Here is a 20,140-nt window from a genome sequence, read left to right on the forward strand (position 1 = left end):
TCGGGGGTCGCTGGACCCCACTTTGAGAACCACTGTTAATATAAAGTAAAATTTGACACCCCTTGAAAAAAACTCCCTCTGTCATGACAAACAATCTTGTTTCTTTTCCCCGGGTTTAAATTAATGATAATTTGTCGGTAGCCTATATACTTGTGCTGTTGTTGCTATAACAAAGTATAGATAGGCCTACACAGTAGTATAATGGATGTCTTATAGCCCCCCACCCAATATAACCACAGCCCCCACTGGTATTATCAATAACAGTAGGCTACTGAAATTAAGGCTATAAGGACATTAATGGCCTGGGAGCCCCCTTTTTTCTTTTGAGGGGCGCTAGTCCCTCCTATATCCAGCTTTTAATTTAGTGTATGTTCACAAACTTCTGAGCAAACAGGCATAGTGTCAAACTTTGTCCTACACAAACATTAACTTCCCATTGACAATGAATGGAGAAGTTTACGTCATAGTGTCTGAGCAAAATATAGGCATAGTGTCTATTTTACGTCATGATGATGTACGATGATAAGAGCGCCCCTCACTTCACACAGGTGTGATTTATTTTTATAAAGTAACTAAAAAGTTACTTTTCACACAGTAACTTTTTGGTGTAAGTAATCAGTAAAGTAACAGTTACTTTTGAAATTAAGTAACTAGTAACTGTAACTAGTTACTACTGGTTTTCAGTAACTAGCACAACACTGATGATAGACAACCAGCCAGTCAGACAATAGCCAGCCCAATACAACCAGCTACATGACAAACTAACCCAAATCTGCCTGCCTCCATTGTTCCCGAGTTAGAAATCCCTTTTCCTGGCAGAGTTGGAATCACTGCACTAGTCGATCTTTAACACCTAATTTACTTATTTATCACCAATTCTGTTATAAATACAATTGAAACAATGTTTTAAAAAATGAGTTACCGTTTTTTACTCTTTAGAAATCTTTGATCAACTATACGATTTTAAAATCCATTGAGCCGACGTGTAGTACAATACCTGTCAAAGTGGCTTGTAGACTTGGCCAGAGACAGTATAATGGAGACTTCCAACTAACAAAAGAGGAAAGACAAAAACAAAACAAGAATTGATGACATCAATTAATTACCAGCTGCTACCTTATATATCCCATGGCTGAGAGGTCGGCTACAGGCAAAAAGTGTGTGGTTGCCTAGAGACGAGGCAGCCAATCAGGACGCCAATGAGAAACATAGGTCTCAACTACAGCAAGTGGGCGTGAAAGCACCGCAGAGAGAACATTGACCAGCTGTGCTTACACAGCAGCTGGTAAAAAATACTGCACAATTAGCCCTTCACTAAGTCCCTCCCCAACCCATCCTTGTCCAATAGGCACGTTAGCAGCGAAGAAAGCAGAGCTTGACCTGCATAGCAACCGTTGCTAATCTATTTGGATTGGCATTGGACAATCGCTTTTTGGGGTGGGATTTAGTGAAGGGCTAATTCACCAATCACATGACTCCAATTGTCAAACAAGCTTCCACCTGTGCCTTTTTCTCAATGACATGGCTCTTGATCACCATCTGCTGGTGCAATTACAACAGGTTGCACCAAAATGCAGGGGGAGGGGAAATAATCAGAAGATTGTTTTTTAAATTATTATTATTACAAATAACTTATCTGTTACAAAGACAGTTTTCCCAGATAACATTAAAAACACTTTAGATACCCAAATTTGTTTTGTTTTTTTCCATTTAATAAAACATGTATGAACCACCTCTTCACACCAAGGTGCAGACAAAAGCTGAAAACTGGGTTTCTTTGGGCTTAAAAAGGAAAGGTATGGCATAAGTGCTTAAGAGACAACTACAAATTCATTTTCTACTTTAATTGGATTTAAACAATACTAATGGTTTTCTTTTTAAAAAAAATGGCACTTTGATTTGTGACAGCAAAGATTATCAATACAATACTAAGGCACTAATGTAAGGCAACATTTTACAAAATGTGAACAAATTCACAGAGTAAGTATTCCACAGCTAAGGTGAAGTAATCTCATTAAAGTAAAGCTTTTGAACCATCCTCACCGATAAGCTTATAAGAGGACACTAAGCCAAATAAAAAGATTAACCATTGAACCCCTATATACTCCGTCCCCAGCCCGCTCCTGTCTTCCCTCTGCACCAAATGTCTTTGCCGAAAATAGCCAATCTACAAGCATAGAGTGTAGATGGTCTATTTTCACCGAATGCTCACACCAGGATTCGTGTGGTTCAACACGTTGCGTTTGGTAGTCTCACAGGGCTTTACGGGGTGCTGGGGCTCAGAAAGCCTGGCCATGGGACGTGGGAGCTGCCGCAGTGGCTGAAAACATGGAGCAGCTTGCAACGGCTGGTGGAATGGCCAACGTTAAGTGACGTTGTTGCAGACCAAACTCCTGAACTCCAGAACATGACGGGGGGGTGGATTGGTTGGCTTCCGGAAAGATAGGAGTTGGCAAAAGGCGACCGCATACTTCACAGAGAGTCCAACTGAACACGACTTTTCTTTCGGCTGGAGTTATGCAGCGAATAGGGGAAGGGGCGCATGAAGCGGGGCAAGTCTGCAGCAGGGTGAGGGACTGCAAAGATGCACAGGCTGGAGGGTGAGAGGGGTTGCCAAAATTATTTTCTTTCTTTTTTTGCCTTGTCTGGATGGGAGATCTAATAAAATTCTGACCTGGTGAATATAAGGCACATGATGACATATATAAATATATTTTCTTTTGCTTCAATTGGGAACAGGAATACTAACATATTCACTTTGATCTCTTGGTACACTGATGAAACCCCAATTTCGGACAGCATAGCATCCACTTGGATCATGAAATCCATATAAAGAAAACGTTTCACTTTTCAGTCCATTTAACCATACAGGGAGACCTGGAGGGGAAATAATCCTTTGATTCAATCTTACATCCAACTCTCAAGTTAGAACGTAATGCAGAGAAGGAAAGAGAATAAAATCATGCATCTCTTCTTGGCACCGAGGTGTAGATATCATATCCCCCAAGAAATAAACCTACATTCCAGTTGTCAGATGGCACTTTGTAATTTTTGTAGTTTGTTTTTACCCTCAACAAATGGTCACAAGATCTTTGGCATCCTGCAAAAAAACAAACAAAAAAAACAATACAATAAAAACAATAAAAAAAATAAAACCTCCATCTTTTTACTCTGCAGATCGTACAGAAAATTGGGCATTTACACAAGCGGCGAACAGACCGATGCAGACAACATAGCTTTGTGACAAGCGGCGAACAGACCGATGCAGACAACATAGCTTTGTGACAAGCGGCGAACAGACCGATGCAGACAACATAGCTTTGTGACGGCTGTAACGCTTTTGGTTTACTGTTGTGCTTCTCTCGCCTCTTTTATTTCTTTTTGCAATGCTTCCCAAACTCACAGAAATCAAGTAAAAAGCTTAAAAAGGGACACGGTGCTTATTTGTTTGTAAGAGAGAGAGACGAAATGAAACACAAAAAAAAGAAACAATAGTTAATAAAGTCTATAAAGCTATACTTACAAGGAAATAGAAGTGATTCATAGTGTGAGGAACAAGGCGTTTTTTTGTCATTTTCTTTTTTTAAAGGCACATTCGAAATTATGTACAGTAAAAAGCTCAGGGCAAATTCTTCTTCCCTCCGTGTACTGTACACAAAGCATGCAATTTAGTTTCCATTTTTACCTTTTTTTAGTTTTATAAACTCACGATCGAAGAGACACAGACTGACAAGGGATACTAAGGGGGATGTTTGGGATGGGGTGGTGGTGGGGGGAGACCAGAGATGAGTTTTAGTGGCAGTAACACTGCTAGTTCCCCCATGACATCCTCTAGAAGAAAAAAAATAATAAACAGCAACCAAACTTAAAAAAAAAAAAAAAAAAGAAAGAAAAAATGTCTACAAGTAGTCTGATCGTTTTTTTCCCCTTCAGACGTAGAGCGGTGGCCAACCGTAGTTCCCATTCCTGATCACGCCACCACAGAAGAAAAATATTTGTTTTCAGCAAAGGCACATTGGTGCCTTAGTTGGTTGCATGTATGTTATCTGTGCGCATACAGTATGTATGTATGTATGTGCTGTATGCGCGGGTGTGTGTGTATGTGTGTGTGTGTGTGTGTGTGTGTGTGTGTGTGTGCGCGCGCCGGCCCCTCACACTTCTGGGCACCACTCATAATACTGTAAATGGAAGCAGCGAGGTATCCCCGGGAGTTAAAGGTCGCCCGTCGATGAGCAGGGAAGGGCAGGGGGAGGAAGTGACCACACACGATCACGAGTCTTCTCGAGGTGAGGTATCATCCGACTTGGCCAGCTTCAGAGCTGTATACGCTGTCCACCAGCCTTCAGGTGGACAGCATTCGACAAACCTCAGAGATACTGCAGGCTGTGTGCGCGTGTGTGTATGTGTAGATCACAAAAAGGAAAACAGGTCGCTCGATGAGTCTCCCCCACAGTTCCCCTGAACTTTATTCTAGTATTTTTCATACTATAAAAACAAAGGGGTCTCTTCTCTTCTCTAATCTAGTCATTCAGTCCGGGTGCGAAGGCATCCAGAGGGGAGGGCAGTAGGTAGGGCTGGGCTGGGGGGGCTTGGTTGGTGGTGTGGGTTCGGGTAGGCATGGCGGTCTTGCTGTTGGCTCAGAAGTGCCGTGGGAACTCGCACTGTTCACAGCGGTTGAGGGCAGGGTGGTTCAGGAAGGTGCAGGCCGTGCAGCTCCACTGCGTGCCCTCGTCGTCCTCCTGCTCCGCTAAGGGCTTGACGCTCTTACTGCTCGGCTCTGTACAGAGGAGGAGAGGTTTTTTAAAAACAAAAAAAAACACACAACAGAGGCGGGACATTTTCTCATGCACTATATTCTTCTTTGCAGCCAATTTACAAGCTGTGATATTATAAAACATAAATATCAAACATTTCATTCGTTTTCTGAAAATGCCATGGGTTAACGACTTTCAATGTGGCCTCGCTGTTTTATGCATGTCATGAGTTTTTTCTCTCTTCTTTTTAATTCCAATGTTTTTAACAGATTTCAAGAATAGAGGAAATAGCCAATCTGCAAGCTCATAATGCTCAGAACTTGTGGTTAATTCATCATACAATGAATTAATATTAATATAGTGCTGAAGGGTTATCAAACACGCCACCCTGCATATCGATATTACAAATGATCGATGATACAATTTTGGAAAAATAGGTCAGCCTAAACCTGAAATGGCGTTTTCACAAGCATTTAATTATACAAAGAAACACATACAATATAACACTACCTATAGATATACTGTATAACAGTTTAATATTCAGCAGATTCTAAAAATCACTTGGACATGCAACCAAATTGTATAGATTCAGCTGTTGGACACAAAGGACGAAAGAGGAAGAGGAATGGAGAGGGAGGAAGGAGAACAGTAAAATCCAGATTCCTAAGCAAGGGGTTCTCAACCTTTTCAGGCCGCAACCCCTAAAAATAATGATATTTGAACTGGAGACCCCCCAAAATAATTATATTTGAACTGGGGACCCCAAAATAATCATATTTGAACTGGGGACCCCCCAAAATAATCATATTTGAACTGGGAACCCCCAGTTGCCATAGGTGGTAACCTCCCGTTGCCATAGGCGGTAACGTGAGGCCAGTGTCAGTGAAATGCACAACATAAACAGTGAAGAAGAAGCAATATCCGGCCGACCCGGAAGGGATTGTCCGCCAGTCTCGCTCACGGCTGTTAACTGCCGATCCGCCCGATTGGACTATCATTATGCTTAGCTTAATGTTTTATTAAGCTCCCAACATCCCACTTTATCCCATTCTGAGCACTAAAAACCACTAATGACCGCATTTACGCGCACATGCACTGAGGATTGGTACTATATGTACTGTAGGCTGTTTCTACCATGGGAGGCCTATGGAGGCTAGCGACGGAAGCTAAAATAAGGTAAAAATATATATTTTTAAAGCTGGATCTTATGATCTCGTGACTGGCCAAGATGGTAATAATTTTCCAAGATATATCTCAACGTTGTATTGTGTGATAGAAAATGTGGGATGAATCAAATGATATCAAGCTACTTTTGTGTGACCGAGTTGGGTGTTCATTTCCAAAAACATTAAAAAAAGATCAATGCACGGATGCTCATCTTGTGGGTTCCTTAAATTAAATCATACTTCGTCGTGTGCCAAATGATAGCCGACCTACAGTATTAGTATTGCCTACAATGCGTGACATTAGTATAGCCTGACAGTACGTTTTAACAGCGGGCGACAGCCAGACGCATTTTCCGGAAGTGCATTATTTGTCAATGTGACCCGGCAACTACTGGCGATAGAGGCGATAGCAGGCGAACAGGCGATGGTCGAAAAGTGGGTGGAGGAACGTCGGCCGAAAAGATACAAATAATTCATCTTTTGGGTGACGTCGCCCGGCGATAGTGGGCGATTGGGCAATAGCAAATGAAATTCAAGTGACGCTCGCTGTTGGTCTCTAAGGTCTCCCGCTGTTAAAACGTAGTGTAATAGTCTGCTATTCTCAGCTGTTCTTGGTGTGTGACACCTCCAACAACGGATCATTGATGAGGCTGCATAGGGACAGAGCTACCAACCCTGTGGCAGAGGAGGGGTCGGGCTAGGAGAGGGCTCCATCATGACCTCAGAGACCACATTATATCCACATCCTCTCTTTTCAGGCCCCATGCCTGCAGCCTCCCACGGGCCCACACACACACACACACACACACACACACGCACACACGCACACACACACACACACACACACACACAGGGACGGACAGACGATGGCAGTGAAGATAAAAAGAAGGGGAGGAAAATGAGAAGTGCAGAGGTGGCCAACATGTAAGTAGGGCTGCAATTATTGATAATTTGCTTAGCAATTATTCTATTGACTACTTTTTCGATGAATCCAAGAATCAAGAAGGACTTGTTTTGGAATACAAAAAATAATAATAATAATCGATTACTATGATTAAAAACTTCAGCCTCATTTTATACATTTGTTATGACTTTATTATAAAAAAAGGCTTATTGTTTTTAATCGATCAAATCGATTAGTATTATAAACTGTTGCACCCCTACATGCAAGTATGGCTGTGAAATGTAACATGGCAGATTGGCTGAATTAGCTCAAGTATAAGACAACAGGCTTCAAGGTTGAAGTGCATCTCGTCATTAGGGTTTAAATCTGAAAACTTAAGCATGCCGCAAGAATTATAAAAAAGAACAAATTAAAGTCAGTCAGCACAGACCGCCCGAGGCGTACAGCAAGGAGAAAATGATGTACAACAACCCCATGCTTCCTTTACTAAACTTACCAACAGATAATGTCGGTTTGGGTGGGACTGGACCTAGGAATCCAATGTTGTCGTAAAAGTTATGGATTGCACTGGGGTTAAAGTGTGGTCCTGTAACAGATGAGAAGCAGACAAATACACAGTTCAGTGTAAATAGCATATAAACATTTTTATTTTATTTTTACGCTGTATTGCTACAAACTGCAGATATCACATACTGCAAAATGTATCAGTGTCACAGAGATTAAAATAGTGTGCATTTTGCATCCCAAAACACAGTTTATAGTTAAGGGACGCAATAAAATGCGACCTCTGCATCCATGCGATGCACTACTGTACTGTTTTTTATTTTATTTTATTTTGCTAGCTTTAGTTATGATAATCATTTCTACTTCTGTTTTCTACATGAATATAACCACATTATAACCATATAAAATGAAATGGGAGTTACATGCTGCTATTTATAAAAAAAAAGAAAAAAAAAAGAAAAGAAAGAAAAAGGCAAAATATGACTCCTAACGTCGTTGAAGTGGGACTCAAAATGTCCCTGGGACTCATCTAAAAGACCATCCCTGCATCCCGGGACTCATTACATTGAAAACCTATTTACATCACTGGTGTCACACTCTCAAATGTGTCAAAGTCTGAAAATAATCAGAAAAAACTCAACTTAAATATGAGGTTGGTCAGTTTAAAACAGTGAAAAACTGGCAGCATACTTCAAAATGAGGCTCAGCTTTGAGTCCTGAAGGTTAAACCCCGAACACTGTATACAGTGCTGGGACGGTGACTTTACTACCTGGATCTGACTGTGGAAATAAAACAAAAGTAATCGGGAGCGCCTTGAAATTTGGATGAGTCACATAGGACCCTCGTGTTGATGTCTCTGCGGTGATGTTTGGCTAGTTCGAAAGTCTTGGAGGTGCAAGAAGTGTCATTAAGACCGTGGGCAAGGCAACGTGTTTATTGGTTTTACCCGCAATTAAGTCATTTTGTTCCTAGGACCTCGCTGAAGTTAGTGTCCGCAAGAAGTATGCTGAAGCCTTAACAAACATTACATCTGTAGTAAATAAGAGCCAATGACACCTGGCATTTAAATCCAAAGTAGCAAAAAATACCACCCATATTGTACATCATTTATTAAAAGCAATTTATTTTGCTGAGGAAAGATTTCATTTATTTAACTTTTATAAAAATGTTTTGCCATTTCTTTCTGGGTGGACAACTTTGATGATGGCGTGCCACTATACTGTATTTCCACACTCAGTCCAGGAGGCAACATTGTATATTGTTATTTGTTGTCGGGCATTCTAGTATGTCACACAAGAGTAGCAAAAATATCTTTTGCTATTTTTTAATTGGAATCTTGAATAGTAACATTATATCATTTCAAATGCATTTAGTTATGCTCATGTTAATTTTATGAACATATATACAAATACATTGGACATAAAAAAGCCTAGTATAACTACTTGAAACAGCTGAAATCAATAATTTATCAGTATTCCGATATTGACCTGCATTAAGTGAAGCGGGCAGCCAGTTGCCCATGTACATGTACTGTATGCTCTACGTTCAAAATAAAGGCAGAATAGCCCCCACAAAATATAAGCGACTGTACAATTTTAATTAAACAAAAGCACCCATCTAGTGGCCACAATATTTGTGTCACTACTGAAAACCAAACCTTCCCATTCATGTTCATGCACAGACTTGAGCATACATTTTAATTAGGACTTTAACCACTTTCAACCTGGCGTCCATATTTTTGGCAAGTATAGAAATGTTCCAAAGATTTCGAAACTTTCAAAAAATAGCAGATCTACAAGCTCAACACATTGCGATGCAAGGCCTTGTCAGCTTGTAGATCTGCTATGTTTGCCATTTGTTGTACGATTAAATACACAGGGCTTAAGTGGTTCAACGGCAGGTATAGACGAGAGTTCCAGGCCGGCCTGTGGTCCTCTTGCCTTCAGCGGAAAAGGACAATTAATTTATTTACCAGCGCTTTCCTTCCTTCACCTGTGTGACCGCTGGACTGGTGTGTGTGCGTCTGCCGTCTGTTAGCAGCAAAGTGCTGCCAGAGGGCCAATAAATCCCTTGTTAGCAACCAGCAACAGGATGCAATTCAGGAAACTAATGGCAGTTAGTAGTACAATGGCAGCACCCTGACTGCATGCGCTGATGGGGATATGGGGATGCGAGAGGGTCAGAGCTGAATCAGAGAGAGACGATTTTGTGTATCCAACCACAGTATAAAAAGGTTGCTGGTACACCCGACACTATTGACTAGCAATTTGTTCTTATGTTACATTATATAATTGTTATAACATGAGAGCAAAATGGATGCTGTGTGCTTAAGACCCATGTGAGTAGGAAAGGAATGTATTTATTGAAACACTTACGAGTAGCACGAACATTTAGCACACACACAATGAGCAATAAGCCAAGTCACTCATGGCTACATAGAACCACATGCTTGGTCTCCTACCTCGTGTTTGAAGGAGATCAATTTCTTTGGTTAGACAGTCAATGTCGATCTGCAGTATCCTGTTTTTACATCGCAACTGCTGCATCTCCTCAATCTGAGAGAGAATGAGACGGGATTATAATCAGCTGTCAGCAGGGATTGCAGGATTGCAGCTCACACGGCAATCCTATAGTATTATACCCAGTCCTGATGGTGGCGGTTATGCCGACCATTATCACCATCACCATCACCATTATGCCGATTTTGACCAAATAGAGCTAATCTGGCGATGTCACTTCCGGTTTAAGGAACAACAACATCCGGAACTAGCTTTGGACTGTGCAGCACTATCAGATGTCCGGAATGCTAAGCGATCATTGTTTATTTTAATAACTAAGTCAAATTAAGCTCTAATCAAGCCCAAAATATCGCATTTTACGCAGCGATGCATGCGCGATCACGCGCGTGCGTGATCGGCCGTTAGCCAAACAAGCTAAAAGTTGCTACATTTTGTTATATTAAGCTCCCGATTACAGGGGATTAAACGATTACGTCAATTACGTCAGTGGCCATAAGGGATTTATTGATTCATTACATCAATTACGGCACTGGCCATAAGCGGGTTAAGCCCGATATAGTTCTTCGTAAAACGTTGCTCACAAATTTCAAATCGTTAACGAATTTAAATGCTAGAACATTTTTAAAATACATACATTCCAAATACAGACAAAGGAAGGTCCCTAGCAAATGCGTTTAGATCTGAACCTAGTCCCCTGCAGGAGTCACGTCTGAAGCCTGCCCTGGATGGGAGTCTCCAGGCGGATATCAAAAGGAGAGGCCTGGATTCCCCCCCAGCAAAGCAAACCTGATGATAAACCACCATGAATACCACTAGATTATATTCATTCTGATTGGCAGTGTCTGCAGATGCACCAGGTCATACAGACCACGGTGATAATCTCTGCTATAAAAAGACAGACCCATCAACAAAACCTCATCATCGATATCTGTATCGATATCTCTAAACCAAACTTGGAATGTTGATATTAAAACACTTATGATGCCCAAGACGTGTCCACACGTCTTTATAATTACACCTGTAGGAAGCCTTTAGGTCCTTATAATGATATAAAACGAGATAGCTAAAATATTTTTTTTGACAGCGGCCATTGCTAGGCAACGCCTTGCTCAGTCCCTCCCGGACCCGTTTTGCTGTGCACGCAGCCATTCACTTCCTGGTTTACGGCCCGACAAACCTCCCCATTTTCTCTGAATCTACGTGGCCTCCGTGTAGATTGAATGTCAATGTTCTGACGTCATGATCGTAATTTCTGACTGCATCATGCATCTCTGTTAGAATATTAACGCTTCTAAAGAGAGATCAGACTTACGCTGGCAATGTAGTAATCGAAGATTTCACCTCCCAGTTTTGGAGGGGAAATGGAAGGCGGGGATTTTCAGAGTAAAATCTCCCTTATCTACTTGGCCCTCTAGTGCCTTTATTCTGAAAGATTCCGGAAGCACCAGAAGTGTTAAGCTATCAACAAGATTCTAAATCTATAAAGATTCTGAAAATGACATAAACTGTTCAATCAAAGATTGGAATGTGCTTCAATTCACTATAGGAGGATATTGAAAAATAAATAAAAGTAATTAAGTGAGTGAAGTCAATTTAAAAGTTTACTGTAGCTGCTGTAGGTGTGCTGACCTACAGAGATGCCTGGATTCAATAAATAACACCAGCCCACAGAGCTACCGAGCTCAGTGGCCAATTAGCCTTCTGCTGCCCCTCTCTCCCCTCTGTTGACTGAAACACTAATAGCCAACAAAACCAGCTGATTCAACAAAAACTAAAGAGCAACACTTCATTTGGCCCTCCCAACAGATTTCAACAAACCTGCAGCTGTGAGCTTAATGTAAACACGGTTTGAAATGCATAAGAAAAGACGTGCGGTTTCTTATTTCTTTTTCGCTTTTTCACGGTCGTCATTTGTTTCCCTGCGCGTAGGTGAAAATTCCGCCACACAGCTCCAAACTAAATTGTAATGTGACCCTGGCACTCTTAATAGTGCGGTCAATGTCTATGTAGGTGCATGGTCTAAAAATATGGAACGTTTATCCTTTAAATAAATCGTAAACAAACCCTAATGTGACCTACTAACTGCAGCAGGAGTGCTGATGTTCCATAAGGGGGAAAGCTCGACAGAGCTTCTTCTAATACACATGCAGGCCAAGGCAATGTGATCCAGATAATATAATTTTCTGTCTTCTGCTTTGTATTTGTCAATGAGTGACTTTGCCTGTTTGCAATTATGGATAACAAGAGTCAGAAAACATGTCTGAATGTTGAATGTTTACACTTAGGATTCCTAGTCGCAACTAAAGCTGTTGATTAAATCCTGTTGAGGGGGCATGTGATTTTTGTAAAAGGGGTGTAAAAGGGGGAAAGGGGGCGGGGGGGGTATATAAAATAAAGTACTCCAGTAAAAAGTAAAAGTTATAGTTCCTACACATTTTCCATGCTGTTGGCAGACCTTATTTTGATATTCAAACCCTGCGGTGAATTCATGCTCATCAAGCTGTCACTGAATGGAGATCACTTGATGTTCCCGTAAGGAGGAGGCTCACCGAAGGAATTTGGGAGGCGGAGTTGGATCTCTCTAGCCGCCGCCTGGTGAGGTCATTCTCCATCTCGTTGACTTCCTCTTTTAGCTTCTCCAGCTTCCTCTTCTTCAGCTCCAGCTCATGCCAGAGCCGATCCATGCGGGCTTTCTGATGCACCAGCAAGGCTGGAAACAAAGAGGCGCACACACAGACACGCACGCACACACACGCACACGCACACACACACACACACACACACACAGGCATGCACACACGCACACACACGCACACGCACACACACAAGTCAACCATTGTTTTGCATTCAGAAGTGAACCATTGGCACTGCCAGTACTGCTAGACAAAAAAATAAATACATAATTTGCCATTATTTTCGTGCTCCACCATCACCACAGTAAGACAAGTCTCTAAACAGACAAACTGTTTACAGGATTTAAACAGGACAGGATGTGTAACTGAGACATTTTCCCAACAAACAAAAACAAAAAATATTCAAGAAATGAGTGGCACATTGCCGCGGGTATGGTGACAAACTTATCAGATAACCCAAACGCAAATGGCCGCAGAGCAATCAAACCAGTTCTGAGTCATTATTCCTCTGTGTGAAAGCAACTTTGTGTCGAGGAGGAAAGGGGAACTATATCAGGCTCACGCAGATTCCTCACCGCCTCCTATCGGCCCTCATTTCAACACCTATTGTGGTCGTGCAGAGGAGCTGAATTTGATCGCAGTTAGCAGGTTGCTCGAGGCAAGTACTGGTCTAGTACATAGTGTATAGTACAGGATACTATGGCTACACATAAGTGTACAGATGTGTACAAGTCTATACAGTACCTGAATGCCATAATTCTTTTGTGTGTTGACAGGTAATAACGCCCCCGACATACACACACAAGCTTACGCACGCGCGCACACACACACGCACGCACCCACACGTTAACCAGATGGACCCAAATGTCCCTGTTACAGTCAGTGAAAATAGCCGATCTACATCTATCTTGACATTTGTAGGGGGGAAAAGGAGCGCACAAAGTATAGAGTGCTGGGGACCCCAGTCAACTTAAGTATATAGTATAGGGTTTTAAGCTGGGGGACCCCAGTCAACTTAAGTATATAGTATAGGGTTTTAAGCTGGGGGACCCCAGTCAACTTAAGTATATAGTATAGGGTTTTAAGCTGGGGGACCCCAGTCAACTTAAGTATATAGTATAGGGTTTTAAGCTGGGGGACCCCAGTCAACTTAAGTATATAGTATAGGGTTTTAAGCTGGGGGACCCCAGTCAACTTAAGTATATAGTATAGGGTTTTAAGCTGGGGGACCCCAGTCAACTTAAGTATATAGTATAGGGTTTTAAGCTGGGGGACCCTAGTCAACTTAAGTATATTGTATAGGGTTTTAAGCTGGGGGACCCCAGTCAACTTAAGTATATAGTATAGGGTTTTAAGCAAAGAAAATGTATCCCCCTATAAACACTAGCCAAACAGATGGCATGTTATTGTATTATTGTAGTTATTCTACAATTAACACTATATGTCTATGAATAACTATGTTTAGGTATCATTGTTCTAAACATATGATCCTGCTGTTCTATAATCAGTTGCAGAAATTGCAGATTGAGGCTTTAACTTTTGCTCTCTATACTCTTTCATCTTAAAACAACTAATAACCAAAAATAGTCGATTGTAGATCGTCCATTTCCGGTGCGCGCCATGCTTTCAAATGAAAATCAGTCATGGCGACTGAGAACTTTAATCATACTGTACATGTGCCTTGGCAAGACACCGAGCACCTACACCTGCTCACTCAATGCACGTCTGCCTTGCTAGTGGCTATATTTCTAAAATGTAAATATGCTGCTCCAACGCTCCACGCCCTACCCACTCTGCCTGCTGTGTCATGTGAGACAGAAAAAGACTTGCGCAAGACAGATAACAATGGAATGAATTCCAAAACCTAACAGACAGTTAAGTGAATTATGGGAAATATGCAGCCTGGCTACAAGATTATGTACTGTAGCTAGCTACCTGCAAAACACTGAGGGATGGGGTTGCCCGATAGCATGATCCTTCTCTACTCCTTGACACAGTCCTGTGTCTCTCTATAGAAATGCCCTCAAATATGTATTAATAAGTAAATAAAATGTTTGTAATACAGTGTGTGATAACAATATCTATTACTAAATTGCATACATACTGTATGTTGATTGTTGATAGTTTTCGATGTAGTGGAAATTAATTTCTACTTAAGTTCAGATAACTGAATAATGGAGGTCATTATTCCATTATCTGAACTTAAGTTCTAATAAAGTGGCAAGAATAGCACTGTAATCGAAGTGATGAAGATCTATCCAGATTTCTACACGAAACAAAATGTGTTTTGCACTTACGCTCTGGCAAGTTGTAAGATTGATCTCACCATGCCCAGGGACCTTCTGGAAGGTAAATTGAATTGTTATGGGTCACTTCTACCACACCGAATTGAGATGAATCAGCAATGCGTTTCACATTCGTGCTTTGGCAATGCAACAATGTTTGTTGTTAATGTCAATAAAGCCTCTTTGGAGTGAAATTAAACTGACGAGGGTCGGCAGAAGTAGGCCACGGGGAGAAGCCTCGCATGGCAGTAGTCAGTGTAGCGTTGAGGGCCACAGGCAGTGACTCACATGTAATGCAGTCAAAAGACCAAAAAAGGAAACACCACTGTGCTAAGATGAGTTTGAGTCACGGTACAGAATACGGTCCCTTCTTAAAGGCTGTCGGTGCAAACACAGCATTTACTCACTACCCCGTCATCTCAACGTCCCTCCCTGGGCGAGTCACCTTAGCTTTTATCTCTCCCAGTGGATTAGTATGCAGTGGAGCAGCGTTTCAACATTTGACTGAAGTTTAATGACAGCGAGTATACACAGTTTGGCTGAAGAAATGCTTTATGGCCAATATTATGGAAACCAACTTTGAAAATGACATAAAGCGTGCTTTATAGTAAAATTACTTTCTTGGCAGGATGGTGTGGAAAAAGCATTTAAGGCCAACTGCTGGTAGACAAAAATGTATACCGTTATTTATTGTAACAACCAAACGTCTCTAAAAAGGGTCTATGCAGCCTCTTAAACCATTGTACTGTGGAAGGTTGGAGAGGAAGTGGACTCTTCAGCCACTTGACATTTGCTAAACAACCAATAGTCTGTGTAGCAGACAGTAAACCCCAGATGTTTGATGCCTTTTTCTGAAGATTATTTGTAGCGTCAACAGTTTTTGGGGAGGCATTTCTTCACTGTGCGTTCCAAGTTACGACTACTAGTTGTTATCTAGAGTAGGGTTGGACAGGCTCCAGGCATGCCAGTCGTTGATCTGTGAAAATGGCATTAAGATAGGATGGCAAATGCCAGACACTTTGCAATGCAATGGCAGCTACGTCACTTGTGATGCATTAAGATAAACCATGAGCCACCAAACCAGGTGAACGAATCACCTGGTTTCATTTTTACAAAACCCTTTGCAACTAGGAATCATTATTTATTCTCACGTACAAAGTAAAGACATATTTAACGCTTGTGGAAATCAATCAATAGGGTTCCAACCAATGATAATTGTATTCTTAAATTATTTTATCGATTACCTTTTTGATTAATTGAATGACTGAGAAAGGGGGTTTGTTAATATTTTTTTATACATCAACGCGAATATATTTTAATTGTTTTTTTTAATAAATCAACTAAATGGATTAGTCTGATGAACCGCGTAAGCCCTATTACTATTGCAATGGTGTCGCACATAAATAGCTGATCTAGCCTGTAAGTGTTTTATATATGTGTGTGTATATATCTCTATCCCCCCAAACTGATTATTGTATTTAAATCAAAAATAATTTAGGGTTAGTTTCAATTAACTGTTGCACCCATAGACTTTGCAAGCGAACATTGCAACATACAGGTATTTGTTAAACACAGTGAGCCTCACCTTGCGTGTATGCTGCGTCGTCTGAACCCATGCTGAGTCTGCGAGGCTCACTGGGCCTCTCCCTCTGTGCCGACGGCGGATCTGAGAGTTGGAGGGGGTCCGGCTCCGCAAAGTGGTGGTCTGCGGGGAGACCGAGGAGGTTGGTGGGCTCAAAAGTTGGGGACACGACTCCAGGCGACACCGCGGGGGGCTTGTTGGGGGACACGGTGATTTTAAAAGTGTACTTGGTGTTGGGCTGGGTCACGACCACACGCGGCGAAGACGCCGTGCCCCCGTGACCCCCCATCGAGGCACGAGACTTGGGCGGATGGTGGTGGATATAGGCGGGGCCCATGCTCACCTGGCCCCCCAAACTCCTGTTCCCGGATTGGCCTTGCATTGGCGGGTTGGAAGAGATGTAGACGGTGGGGGGGTTCCGACACCCGCCGTCGTCGGCAGAAATGTAAAACTTGGGCTGCGAGCGGGAGCCCACGGGTGCCATGGCGGCCTCGTCGGAAGGCGTGGTAGCAGCGGTGGGCGGGCTGGCGGAGATGTAAACGGTGGGCTGGCTGCGGCTCAGGCCTGGGCCTCCGATGGAGAGAGGGGTGGAGGGGGGGCACGTGGTGGGGGCCCCGGCAGAGGAGGAGGAGGACGACGGGCAGGAGGAGGAAGAGGAGCAGGAGGAGGTGGTGGAGCACGAGGAGCGCGGCCCACTGCCCGTCCGCAGCACCGCCGTGGTGGTGGTGGAGTTGCTCCTCTGCGGAGGTTCAAGTTTGATCTCGATCTGGTTCTTCCGCGGGCCGGTGGAGATGTTCTGGATGTTGTACTGGCTGAAGGAGGACATGGAGGGCATGACAGAGGAGGAGCAGGAGGTGGACGGCTGGCCTCCTCCAGAGGACGCAGCCTGAAGGAAGGAGGGGGCCTGGGGGTTGGTGGGGGAGCTGATGGGCATGTAGACGTGGGAGGTCTGGTGGCCCTGGGGCTGGTGCTGTGAGGTATGTGAGGAGGACAGAGCATGCTGGGAGCCCGACCAGGACCCGGGCAGGGATGACGGGTGGGAGATCTGGTAGATCTGCTCCCGCGGCTGCAAGGTGGGGCTGTACTGGGCCCGGCCCGCTTGCTGCTGCTGCTGGCTCTGCCGGGTCGTACCGGACTGGCTGACGTAAGGCCTTATGTAGATGGAGTTGGGACTGCTCAGGCCCGACTGGGGCCCGCCGTGTATGTGCAAAGAGGTGGGGGTGTTGCGGCCCGTGTTCATGTTGATGTTGGGCGCCAGGGTGACGGTGATGGGGTTGAAGCGGGGCACCTGCTGGCCACCCGCGCTCCCACTTTTGAGTCCGAGGAGTCCCAGATGCTGGGGCGGCTGCGGCTTGCGTGTGGGCTCCATCACACCAAAGACATTGAGGCCGGCGGGGACCTGCGCCGGGGCTGACTGGGGCTCCTGCTGGTAGAAGTCACTGTTGGCCGCCTGGCCCGTCTGGAGGGGCCCGTCGCTCAGGCTGTGGGCCAGAGTCCTGCTGCCGTTCATTCTCAGGCCTCCGTCGCCGTGCGCTGAGGACCCATGCACATTCTGAGTCTGCAGACCCAGGTTCAGCTGGGTCATGTGATTGCGGAGCCTGATGAACGTGGGGTCGTCCGTGAAGTTGAGATTTCCTCCTTCACTGTATAGGTAGCCCGGGCTCACCTGGGACAGGTACTCACAGCAGGCGTCTAGGTTGTTGTTGTTCTGGGGAGGGGGGGGGGGGGGGGGTGAGAGAAAGGGCACTCAGACTTCAAATACCATAAACTACATATGTTACTGATGGTTGAAGTATTGAAATTAGGTACCATTTAGACCTTATAGGTACGATATGATACAAAACATATCATCATTAAACGCAATTATGAATAAACCAAACATTGTTCAGTCAATAAACCAGCATTTATCTAAACAGAAAAATGATGTGTACCTGTAGAACACACTGTGAAACAACACCCACAGGGACTTCAGGGAACTTCTGGCGCAGGTCATGCAAAACCTGAGTGTCAATCTGGTGGCTTCCTTGGGCCATTCGTGTATTAGCAGGTCAGGATGCGGGTCAGGACTGCTTGCTTTGGTCAGCACACTGGGAGCCTCAGTGGTGGCAGCAACCCAACCTCAACATCTTCTGGAGGGGAGAGGGAGAGAGAGAGAGAGAGAGAGCGAGAGAGAGAGAGAGGGTAAACCAGTGGTTTTCAAACTTTTTCTGCCCAAGACACACCAAGTAAAATAAATAGCCAAGTAAAATACAGTAGATCTAGCTGATCCACAAGCTCACAATGCAATGCGTCACCATGTGAGCTTGTAGATCTGCCTTTTTGAAAAATCGTACAATTTCTGCCTATAACGACATCCGCTAAATAGGGACACTAAGTCAACGTTTTATTTATCCATTTGTTTTTATTACGGTATATAATTGTCTCCACCAGCCGAAGGCATGGGGAGAGTATGTGTGTGTGTCTGTGTGTGTGTGTGTCCGCGCACACGTGTGTGTATCCGCACGCGTGTGTGTGTGTCTGTCCACTCTGCGTACAGCTAATCTCTGGCACCGTTGGCCCGGTCTATGCCAAACTGTGCGCACACACACCCTGGATGCCAACGACGAACCTCTACACAAATTATTCCACAACGGCCTATTATAGTGCCACCATGAGGCAGATTATTGCAAAAACACATTTCTTTATATTACTCGTACACATTTTATCCATACATCAGGAAAATCGGTACACTATCTCTATAGTCATGTGATCAACACGGACCTGTTCCCTTCCCCATATTCCATCCCTATGGCTAAGATTGCCTTCCAAAGTTTGCAGGATTGGTCCGTTTTGAACAAAACACCACAAATCATGAACACAACATGCAATTTCCGTAAAATTATGCACACACATTCCCATGTTCTTACCTAAAACTACACCGATCTGTGTACAACTATGCACACTACTAAACATCATGAATACACTAACGCGTGATATCTTTATTTGTATTGCCCTGTTATACAACCACCAGACCACAGATTATTGCAAAAAAATTATAATAAACATAAAACATGTTTATATTACTTCTACACATTTTGTCCAAACATCACACACGCTATTGTCCTGGTGGAGACCTGTGCTCCGAGGGGCACTTTTTCTAGTTTGTCTCTGTATTGGGAAATAAACAATTGTGCATGAAATACCGAAATAGTACATTTAAAATTAATTAGCCACTTTTTGTACATTTGTATATACAGTATTGCACTAATAATGTGCGGGTGTCACAAAGTCCCAAGGTACGCTTGGACTTGGTCTAAGGACCACTGAAATAATCAGCATTGATTGATCCCTTGGGGGTTAGGGAAAGTAGTAAACACCACAAAAAGACAAAAGATACCTCTTTTCCATTTAACAAAACTGCTGTTTTTATTGTCTGCAAAAATCAATAAAGAGATTTGTAAAAGACGAAAAAATACACTAGTAAATATGAAAAAATGCAACGAGAAAACGATGCCTTCATTGTGCTACTGCAGAGTTTTGACAAACTAAGGGTGACCAAATATTCATCCCCTCAAAACCGGGACGTGCACGTACATGCATGAGCAATGTATACACACCATAGGGGCCACATAGAGGCAACGACTGATTGACAAACATCACCCTCCGTGTTGAATTCAGACACGCAATGCATTTGTTTATGTTTTCTGATTGGTTAGGTGAGCATTTTTACATGAAAAGAACATGATCAACGTTTATGCAACAACTGGATACAACTGCTATTATTGTAATTCTGGCGAAAACCGGGACAATTTC

The 20,140-nt window shown here is 43.2% G+C and overlaps 1 protein-coding gene across 3 annotated transcripts in view; it reads right to left on the reverse strand.

The window, feature by feature from the left end:
- Window positions 1-1,600: 1,600 nt before the first annotated feature.
- Window positions 1,601-20,140, reverse strand: part of tab2 (TGF-beta activated kinase 1 (MAP3K7) binding protein 2) — a 58,013-nt gene continuing 39,473 nt past the window's right edge. The window contains exons 2-8 of one of the 3 annotated variants that reach the window (XM_079526838.1): window positions 18,280-18,474; window positions 16,352-18,056; window positions 12,398-12,558; window positions 9,791-9,884; window positions 7,321-7,410; window positions 6,595-6,687; window positions 1,601-4,777 (exon numbers count right to left, since the gene is read on the reverse strand). In XM_079526838.1, the coding sequence (XP_079382964.1) occupies window positions 4,638-4,777; window positions 6,595-6,687; window positions 7,321-7,410; window positions 9,791-9,884; window positions 12,398-12,558; window positions 16,352-18,056; window positions 18,280-18,381 (2,385 nt within the window). In that variant the 5' untranslated portion in view covers window positions 18,382-18,474 and the 3' untranslated portion in view covers window positions 1,601-4,637. Of the gene's footprint in view, window positions 4,778-6,594; window positions 6,688-7,320; window positions 7,411-9,790; window positions 9,885-12,397; window positions 12,559-16,351; window positions 18,057-18,279; window positions 18,478-20,140 lie in introns of all 3 variants that reach the window. The other 2 variants (XM_079526837.1, XM_079526839.1) reach the window with 2 other exon arrangements.

This window comes from Electrona antarctica, assembly GCF_951216825.1.
Source record: "Electrona antarctica genome assembly, chromosome: 17".
NCBI lineage: Eukaryota > Metazoa > Chordata > Actinopteri > Myctophiformes > Myctophidae > Electrona > Electrona antarctica.